The sequence below is a fragment of the Notolepis coatsorum genome, assembly GCF_963971535.1.
Source record: "Notolepis coatsorum genome assembly, chromosome: 9".
NCBI classification, from domain to species: domain Eukaryota; kingdom Metazoa; phylum Chordata; class Actinopteri; order Aulopiformes; family Paralepididae; genus Notolepis; species Notolepis coatsorum.
Window position 1 is genome coordinate 129,833,291 of NC_140173.1, and position 11,114 is coordinate 129,844,404.

Sequence of the window (11,114 nt, forward strand, 5' to 3'; positions counted from 1 at the left end):
AGCCCAGGTCCCTGAGCTTGGCTATGAGTTTGGAGGGGACTATGGTATTGAATGCTGAGCTGTAGTCGATGAACAGCATTCTCACATAGTTCCCATGCCTCTTGTCCAGGTGTGATGCTGCTGTGTGCAGCACATGGCGTCCTCCGTGGACCTGTTGGGGCGGTATGCAAATTGCAGGGGGTCCAGGTTGATGGGGAGGGAGGAGCAGATGTAGCCCTTTACTAGCTTCTCAAAGCACTTCATGGCTATGGAGGTGAGAGCTACAGGGCGGTAGTCGTTGAGGCAAGCAGGCTTGGATTTGTTTGGGTACAGGGATAATAGTGGACTTCTTCAGACAGGTGGGGATGACAGCCTGTTCCAAGGACAGGTTAAATATGTCAGTGAATACCGGGGCCAGTTGGTCGGCACAGACTTTTAGGACGCGGCCAGGGATACCGTCTGGTCCTGTTGCCTTCCTGATATTCACTTTCTTAAAGGTCCTCCTCACCTCATGTTCTGTTACCCTGAACACTGAGTCTCCATCAACAGTGTCCCCCCCTCCATTGCAGTGGTTTGTAGGCTGGTGTTGTTATTCACAGCCTCAAACCTCGCATAGAAGGTATTGAGATCATTTGCTAAGGAGATGTCACTGTTCAGCTTGAGGGAGCACACTGCTTTTAACAGGAGAGATCAGTTTGAAGAACATTGGCTCTCATTCCCGAACGGATTTACGACAAAAAATGTCCTCTTAGGCAGATTTCTGCCCATTTAAGACATATTAGCGCTAGTAGCGCGATTGCCCAAATTTTCCTGAGATCGGATTTGACCATGGCTGAGAGCACAATTTTAAAGTGCTGAGAAGCACACTTATGATTGATTGACTAATTGGAAATTGTATTAACTTGACAGACTGTGTTCTCTTAGTGATTCCTTCATGTCAACGCTACAGGCCTCCTTGGAATTAATGACTTAATCATAATTAAAATAAATATGACAATATTTGTAAGATAAGAAATTACGCATTTGATGTCGGAAAAATAAATTATATGGATTCATCTGATCAAATCAAATCAAATGTATTTGTAAGGCCCGACAATACACGTTAATGTCCCCATGGGCCGGACACGTCTTTTTTAAACAAGTCAAGAAGAAATATCACAATAAGTCAAAAACAAAACAAGAACACCATAAGGTCCAACAAATTTAAAATAAATGCAAAATAAATGAATAAATGAATGCAACACTCCCAGACATACCCCACGCGAAGGTAAGGAAAAACTCACTAAAACCTAGCAATAGGAAAAAAATGCACCACAGGCAATGTGGAGGAGAGAAACCTTAGAAGGGCCATTCAAGGGGAGATCTCCCTTCTTAGATGTTGGTGATAGTAGTGTTGCAGACGGACAGTTGGTAAGCATGCACTCATGTGTGTAGTGAAACACAGAGTGCATGCAATAGCAACTGAACATTTTGAAAAATTTAAGATAGAGCTGATAGCGATAGCAACTGAACATGTTGAAAGATTAAAGATAGAGCTGATAGCGGATCTATTTGAGGCACAGGGGAGGCGCAAAGAGGGTCGCGTCCTCCCCGTCTTAATCACGGGACGTTCAACACTCCAGTCACCACTACGAGACAGCCGGAGACAGGGAGACAGGAGGGCACGCAGAGAGGGTCGCATCCTCCCGGTCTTCATCACGGGACGTCCGACACTCCGGTCATCACTCCGGGACAGCCACTCACAGGGAGACAGGGAGACGGGACAGGCGTTAGACAGCTCGCGAGATTGTGATGGGCGGACATAGCAATAGATACAAGTAGTAAGCATATATATGAATAGAATAGATATATGAAGTAAGCATATAATGTGAATAGAATAGAAGTACTTAACCCAGCAATGAAACCACGTTGACAGACCACGGACAGAAGACGGTAAGAAGCTGATCCATGGCCTCGGTGGTGCACGTAGAACAATCACTGCAATCTTGGCCAAGACCCCGAGACATCCACCACCTTGGTCAGCACTACGAGACAAGCACTCAGAGAGATGGGGGGGGAGCAATTAATACATGTAGTGAGCATATGGTGACATGGTGACAGTAGAATCATAGTATATAAGAAAATTGTGAAATAGAGTAATAGATAGAACTACTGCAAGCGTATGGATACAGGATGCCCGTATGCCCCGTGGGGGCAGGAGGAATCACTCAGAAGGTTCAGCACTACAGGCCAGACAGAAGGCGATATGAAGCTGTTCCATGGGACCGGTTGAGACAGAGACAGAGGTTAAAAGGTTCTCCCATGTCTGCAGAAAAGCAGACATGGGAGAAAATAGACATCCTAACTGTGTGTGTGTGTGTGTGTGTGTGTGTGTGTGTGTGTGTGTGTGTGTGTGTGTGTGTGTGTGTGTGTGTGTGTGTGTGTGTGTGTGTGTGTGTGTGTGTGCGCGCGCGCGCGCACGCTGCGGCAGGTGTACCACGAGCTGTACTATATATGATGCCAATACATTAATCTAATCTAATTTTGATGCGTCGCAAGACTCGCAAAGTGCTTCCGCGTCCATTTTCACACGGCTGCATCATTAGTTGCTTCATAAGGAGCTCTGGAGGCGTTGTTTTGTATGCAAATTACCTGAACGGGGGTGCCATTCCCCAACGCAGATATCACAGGTGTGATTGTTTGAGCCACTTAAGACATAATACCAGCGTGTTGAGGACTCAGAGTGAACTTGTCATTGATTCTGTCTCAGTGGGTTCCAAGATAAGTCTTCCAAGAGAACCCATTGGGTCTCATTCACCAAGGACTTATGACAAAAAGGGCTTTCTCTTAGGGCCATTTGAGACCTTTTCGGGCCAATTTTGGGATTCACCAACCGTCCCAATAAAACATATATCATTTATATTATATTATAATACATTGGGTCTCATTCTCCAATGGATTTACGACAAGAAATGTGCTCTTGGGCCGATTTGAGACATACAGTATTAGGGCCGGTTGTGGGATTCCCATGTATGTCATGTATGTCATATATGTCCTGATGAATTGAAAATGGGGGACCCTGATGTAAACAAGACGAACGTCTTTCTCTGGTCTGCATCCCCTTAACAATTGTGTGTATTGAGCTGTACTGTATTGTACCCATTCTGCAATCTGTTAATAAAGTTTTCAATCAATCAATCAATCAATCAATCAATCCCTAAGATTGGATTTGGCCGTGGCTGAGAGCAGGATTTACGAGTTGTAAACAAGCTGTATTATATATGATGACAATACATTAATCTAATCTAATTTTGATCGGCCACCATTTTCACACGGCTGCATCATCAGTTGCATTCTAATGAGCTGGACAGGTGTGTCTAACTATCGACTTTTTGCGATTTCATTTGCACACTGCCCTATTGGCTGCCTTATAAGGAGCTTCGGAGGCGTGGTTTGTATGCAAATGTCCTGGACGGGGACACGCGTTCACGTTTCAGAATGGTGACATTCCTCAATGCCGGCATCCCAGCTGTGATCGTTTGAGCCACTTAAGACATCTTCCCCATGCGTTGGGGAATCAGAGTGAACATGTCGTTGATTCTGTCTCAGTCGGTTCCAAGATGGTTGCCCTAGGAGAAGTCTTTGGAAAATATTGGAGAATGAGACCCATTGTCTATATTCATGTCTTGCCCGAAAAGGTCTCAAATGGCCCTAAGAGAAAGCCCTTTTTGTCGTAAGTCCGTTGGTGAATGACACCATTCTCCATGCAAGGTTAATTTAACTTAGCTGAACTGTGCATGTAACTGTTATGTTCACAACCCAGATAGGCAGCCGATAAGAATGTTTGTGTGTATGTATATGATGGGGTGCACTGTTTAAGTTGGGGATGTATTGATGTATGGTTTAAGTGTTTAAGAATGTTGCATTCACTAGCACATAACATTAGTCACAAGAGTGGTGATTTTTGTATGTTGCATAGCTAATTTAGATAACTGAGTTATATGATGCATAATGTAGAGCACCAGCAATGCATGCTGGTAGAGAGTAATTTAATTTACTTTAACTTCTACAATGTGTATTTTATTGCTTGTATTTTTCTGTGTTTCTGTGCTAAGGTTTTTTACCTAAATGCTAAATTATTAAAACCAAAACCATCTACTGGCTAAAACATGGCTGAAGTAAAAAAAAAAAAAGAAAAAAAAAAATTGATGAATGAATGGAAAATAACTTTGAATATCAATAAAGGGGAAAAAGAAGGTAATTCGTCTGGTAATTTGAGTGAAACCCAGTTAACCCTTCGGGTGAACATACCATATCCTTCTCAAGTTGGGGACAGTGCACAAGTTCAAAACATACAACTTGACAGCTGCTGTTTCGTATTGAGTAATCAAACAAATATTACCGTATTTGTAACTTGCAGGTTCATTCATCCATCCATCCATTCATTAATTTGTTGATCTTTAAGCCGATTGATTGGATAACTGATGTGCTATGCACGCCCCACTACTAGCACTGACCTTATAATGATTTTAAGATCTAAGCAGGTCTAAGCAGGGGCTTCATATGCTGTATTTAGTCTTCGTAAACACATAAGAGGCTTACAGGGAATTACTGTGCATGGCTCAGCCGGGCTGGGAGAGTTTGTGTGGAGTCATTATTTGCTGGCATATCATAATGACCAGGAGCTCAGAAGAAGTGTGGAGATCAGATTACGCTCAGAGAGCAAAGCTGATGGGTTGACGCTCAACAATTCAGTGCAACCTAATGAAAGAGGCAATGGGGAAATAGTCACTTTCATTACTCGGCATCGCCTCACTCGGCACGTAGAACACTTTCCAATTCAGGTGCCTACAGGTGGTAAAAAGCTAACGCGTGTTCTGGGTCGAGTGTGTCCATGCATGTGTCTGGTGTGCACGCAGTGCGCATACAAGTCTGCATACATGTGTGAGCGCCCGCGTTGTGCTTGCATCTCGATTAGAGAATAATTCCCCAAACCTATCGTGTTTTATGTATCTGCTCTGCTAAACCAATCATCCGACCCTTATCCATGTTGTCTCGCCAAATATTGTTTTTCCTGTTCGAACAATCAATCTTTTTGGCTTGCTCATTATTTGCAATTCATAAAGATGGAGTTACCCGCAGGGGACGTCGCCTTGCGTCTGGTTTGCCCCCAGGTGGCGGCGCCGCAAGCTGGCCCAACATAAATGCGTCATCACTTGCCGTACCTGCAGAGCTCTCCGTTACCTCGTGCGGCCGGCTGAGCTCTCTAGCAGACGCCGGCTTCGATGACAGAACCCTGAGGGGGTGGGGGTGAGGGGGGGGGGGGGGGGGTTGGATACGGAGGCGGCTACACAGAAATGGCTCGCCGGCTCTGTCCCTTCAGAGGAGGCACCATATGGTCTACCAATTATCATTCACCCAGGCCCCTACCTCCCCATTACCTATTCCCCCCTTCCCTTGGCCCCTCACAGCCCCTTTCCACCTCTGAGGTCTGGATCCATCATGGCTGCAGATAGAGCGTGATCCCAGGGTTCTCTCGGGAGCGGAACGCAGACCTATACCTGGGTTCCCCCGGGGGGGGGGGGGGGGCTCATGTTGTTTGAGGAAAACTACGTTGGGTGAGGAGGGATGATATCGTTACGACTTGTTCGGCTGAAATATATCAAGTCACACCGAGGAGTCAGTTAAAGGGTGAGGAGGTGGTTACTAATGTGGCCCTTGCTGCTCGAGTTCAAAGCGTTTGATGATAAAAGTACTGTAGGCTATAAGGTAAAAAATACATGCCCTCATGAATTTCACATACCATTTCCCCCCCCCCCCCCCCCCCCCCCCCAACATGTTATGATATGCGTCTCAGTTTCACAGATGAATAAAAACAAGTTGAACTTGTCCAGAAAGAAAATTACACTTGCCTCTCCCAGGGCTTCTGTACATTTTCCATAGTGTTTCCAATGCATGTCACGCTTCACATACTTTTCATGGTAATACATTTGAAACCTTGCTTTCCCGTATTATCACATGTAATCACATGTAGCTCTGTGAAAGTATGGTGATTGTGATGTGGTTTTTCACATCTGAATTTCATGTGGATTTTCTAGGGTGTAAAGTAGGGATGAGCCAGATAAAGGGAAAGCAACGATAATGAGATGGACACAGATATAATAAAACCCAGCATTATTTACAAGTTCATTTATATTCCCCACAAAATTATAGGGAATTTACAACAATTGCATTTCCATTGAATATTAAGTTAGAAAACACATTTACCGGAATTGGGGTGACTTCCTTTAACCTCTTAAGCCTTAGCCATATTTTCAGAAAATCTGCCTAAAAGTACAAACCCAAGTAAATGGAAGATTGCTCCACTTCTACAAGGTCCATTAGCATGTTCTTGGACTATGGACCTCAGGGAATGTATTCCTAGTGTCAGAAATAGTGTGTCTGTTACTATGCTTGAGTAAATTGTAATGAACCAAAGGAGAATATATATTTTTAGTTTTTAGTTTTCTTCATCTTTGATGGTGAATAACACCATGCTAACATTGACCAGACGTGAGAAACTTTCCCCTGAGCTCATTCAGCACGTTTGTGAGATCAAGTGTACAAGAAATCTAGTTTTTGTAGATACAATACTGAATTTTGCCATCCGGACACATGCTATTTTAGATATGAATATAGAATATCAAGCCTATAAAAGACCTTATTATGGCCACGTCATACATCTATGGATCGGGCCAAATCTCCTATTTTCAATGGCATAACGTTATTTTCGGGAATCATATATCACAAACCTGAACATTCTTTACCTTCCTGTGAGCGTCTATGAAAAAAACACGTCTCAATCAGATGAAAAATTTCATTCATGGATTTGCTGCCCTGTCAGGGGTGCCTGGTGGTACTAAATCCAGATTGAACTATGCCATTGGAAAGAGGAGATTTGACCTGATCCATAGATGTGTGACATGGCCATAATAAGGTCATTTATAGGCCTGATATTCTATATTCATATTTCAAATTGCATGTGTCCGGATGGCAGAATTCAGTACTGTCTCTATCTACAAAACCCCCTGTAAATCATCTGCCCTTTATTAATTTGCTTAGATTTTTTGTACACTTATTCACCGCCAAAGGGGGAAAAAAGAATTGATATTCTCCTTCGGTTCATTACAATTTACTCAAGCCTAGTACCAGACACAATATTTCTTGACACTGTGAATACATTCCCTGAGATCAATAGATGTCCCTAGATACCAAGATCATTCAAATGGATTCAAATGGTTAATTTGTTAATTTGATTACATCTGTTACCATTGTGTGTTCTACAATAATAAGTTGCAAAAAAAGTCCCCCAAAAAAACATGTGGTATAAACCAGGTCCAATTCCGGTCTTATATGCAAATGCAGATACAGATACAGGTCCCCCCCCCCCCCCCCCCCTCGTAGATAAAACAAATAAAAAAAAAAAAAAACACTTGTGCAATAGTACATTTTGGTGAGTTGTTTCTATACAAGTCATAACGCTGCGCGAGTCTCGGAACGTGTGTACTGCGCTGTGTGTATGTTATTTGTCTCTAAAAATGTAAAATAAAAAATTACACAAAATGACACAAAAAAGAGACTGTAAAGACCAGATTAAACACCATATGGAGACAATGATTTTGTTTGGCAAAGAGCACGGGGGAAGACAGAACCAATTCTCACTCTGAGCCCCGTAAAGGCAAGGGGACGTCTCTGTCTCTCCTCATTTATTGATGAGCTATAGGCAGAGGATGAGAGAGAGAGAGAGAGAGAGAGAGAGAGAGAGAGAGAGAGAGAGAGAGAGAGAGGAGAGAGAGAGAGAGAGAGAGAGAGAGAGAGAGAGAGAGAGAGAGAGAGAGAGAGGGGGGGGTGGGGGGAAAGAACGCGCTATTTATTATCTACAAAGCAGGCATGGCCAGTCCACCCTCATTTCACTGTCTGTACTGTATGTGCCCCGGAACATCATATTTGAATGAAGACCCTGATCAGATAGGCCAAATTTATTAGCTTGATCCATTTACATTGGCTGCGACGAGACATTGGCCTGAGCTATTGTTATGCAAAAACCGGTAGCCAGGTGGGCACTTGGCGGCTTGGTTGTTTATTCTGAGACAAAGAGCAGCCACCTCTGTCTGGCGTTCAACTACAACGCGGCAAGCACGCGGCACAAAATGACACGCAAATTAGATGATTTTGTCACAAACCAAGGTATGGCGAGTGCCATACCTTGCAAAAAAGGGAGGTAGGGACCGCACTCGGAATATCGTTGTTTTTATTCACAAGTTGTTATAGCGCCCAAAAGAGTGCCATACCTTGCCATACCAAAACCCTGAATACAGATACAGATCATTTGTTTGTTTAACCTTTATTTACCCAGGGTAGGTTCGCTGAGCACAGATGCTCTTTTTCAGCTACGCCCTGCTTCACATTCACACAGTTCCATTCACACCTGGGAGCTGCCCAGTACAACCACAGTCTGACACCATTGGCCACTGAGCAACTCCACTGGAGCAGTTGGGGGTTAAGTGCCTTGCTCAAGAGCACTTCAGCGGCAGATTTTTCCTGCCGGTCCCCGGGGATCGAACCGGCGACCTTCCGGTCACAAACCCGCTTCTCTAACCATTAGGCCACCGCTGCCCCCCTAATGATGTCTCCACACACCCCTTGTGTAAAGTCTTGCAACAAGTGTGTTCGTGCACACAAATGTGTCATAAGGGATATGTGTCACTCACCTCGTGTGCCTTCCTTGTTCTCCCAGCATGCTCATCTGAGACGGAGAAAGTGTGTAAGGTGTCCTCTGAAGACAACCTACAACCATTCAAGGACAAGATGGATGAGTTTCTGAGACAAGGTGAGCCCAATTTCAGAATCGGGAGACTCTCGATACACTAAATATGTCTCTCACTAAACGTGTTATGACAGACCAGGGCCAAGGAAGATGCCCCACTATTAGCCCATCGTCTTGTATGCCGACCATCAGGCTAGACAGCCTTTTCGTAGTTCAAAAGGTTGTCAACTTGATTTATAAAACTGCCATGACTACTTTGGAATATCTTCAGAAAGTTCCTCCTGAATGATCTCTGGTGTGAGAGCAGCTGAAATGGGTTATTGATCAACACACTGCAGCTGCTTTTCCAAGGCATGCTGGTCCTCGTCGATATGCAGCTGCCAGTGGCGTCTCCATGGAGATTTCTGTTTAGCCCAGAGTGCAATTGAATAACTCACAGCTATTGTTTAAAGTTTGCCACATCTGCTTTGATGGATTATGACGGCACAAGGTAGCTGAGGCTTTTAATCGTGATCTGTCCGTCATAAAACAAACTCAGAGGAGACCATTTGGAAAATTGACTGCTGAGGATTAGCTGAATGCTATACTGTTGTTATTGTACAGTGTTATTGTAGTAAACCTTGTAAGGCGCCTCTCTGTGGTGCCGTAGGTCCCTCTTGTATTCTGTTACCTCCGTCTGTCCTCACTCCTGCTGTCCAAGATAGACTATCTTTCCCTCTCTGTCAACTTGCTGTCTCTGCTGCTCTCATCCAGGAGGCCCTTTTTTTTATCAGGCTAATGATATGGAGAGTGGAAGAGCCCCTCTCCCTCACGCGCCTCACTCACTTCGTTCACCCTGTCCGTCTTCCCATCACTCCTTCCCCCTCATATCAGGGAATCAAATAAACATGTCAGGGTGAGGCGTTAAGAGGGCTGTTAAAAGGGGGATGATATATTAGCGGTTGGAGCCGAGGAGGGCGCTGGTAATGAATCCACAGATAGAGTGTCCCCCCTCTGCCACCGGCCATGTTTGTTTTCATGCTGCTCTGACGCAGTGTGCTATCGGCCTCTTTTCTCTCCCAGACCACTTCAGCGGGCCATCGCTAAAGGAGGCTAAACAACGGAGCGTTACTCTGCATTCTTAGCTTGCTGCATGCAATTTTAATGCAGTATTTTACTCGAAGTGCATTACTTTTGTGTGACCAAAAAAAAGGAAATATGAGGCATGTTGATGTGTGCTATTTTACCCAGAGATAATGCTGGCGTCGTCTGCAAACACAGTGTTTATCTGTCGCGACTACTAAGCATAGTCCAATCACGCTTTCATCCGCAGCTACAACAATATTGGGACATCGGGCGGCTACGTGGCGTAGTGGGCAAGGCGCTCGCCACGAAATCTGGAGACGCTGGGCTTGCCTGTTCGAGCCCAGCGCTCCACATTTGCTTTCAGTTTAGCTGGTCGGCCGTACTAATACACATTGGCCGTATTAGGGGGTGGGAAACTGATGGGTGGGGATCGGGTGTTGTGGACAGCGACTCCTACAGGTCGGTTGGTGCGCCTGCGCAGTAGAATCAGGAAGTGTCGGGGGCAGCATGAGCCTCCCACGCGTTACTCCTCGCCACTGAGAGATCGAGCTGCGCAGGTGAAAAGATGCGACTGCTGTTACCTCAAGTACCCGGAGGGGACTTGTGCTATGTATGACTTAGTCCACATTGCAGCCGGCTTGTGGGAGGCAAGAAACAGCGTTCGTTACAGGGGAGGGTTGAATTGGATGATACGAAATTGGGATGGGAGAAAAATATAGAAAATGGGAGAAAAAGTGGATAAAAAAAAAATATATATTGGGACATCAAAGACTACACAATATTTCTGCCTTTCACAATGGTCAGATTAGGTCATCATAGCATCATAATATCTTGCTGTGTCTTGGCCGGGAGACAGGGCGCACTACGCATTTTGTCCCCGACAGATCGCCAAATGCCGTCTTGCAATGATTCGCCAAGGATCGGGGAGGAGGGGTTTGGAATTGTCACACTAGATGGTTCTCAACCTTTTTACACCAAGTACCACCTGAGAACGTAGCTGGCTCTCCAAGTACCACCATATGACGACGTTAAAATACAGTCTATTCAGCTATGCACAGTTCACGCAGGAGGCAAATGTAGTATTCCTAATAACATTATTTATTGTTAACTTTTGTCAGACACAGCCACAATGTACAAAGGGGTAGCACTAGAACTAGCAAACTCTTCCACACAATTCTCATACAATGCAAGGGGCATTGAGAACATGATAACTAACATTCTCACATAGCAAGTGAGATAATTAAGAACAACTGTATTTCAGCAAATGTACTTAATTCAAACATAC

At 44.6% G+C, this 11,114-nt stretch overlaps 1 protein-coding gene across 1 annotated transcript in view; it reads left to right on the top strand.

Moving 5' to 3' along the window:
* The window catches only part of fmn2a (formin 2a), a gene marked incomplete at its 5' end in the record, with an annotated part of 139,297 nt that overhangs the window by 110,307 nt on the left and 17,876 nt on the right, over nt 1-11,114 (top strand). Inside the window, one exon of the mRNA XM_084321997.1 lies at nt 8,735-8,827. Coding sequence (XP_084178123.1) covers nt 8,735-8,827 — 93 coding nt within the window. The remainder of the gene's footprint in view (nt 1-8,734; nt 8,828-11,114) is intronic.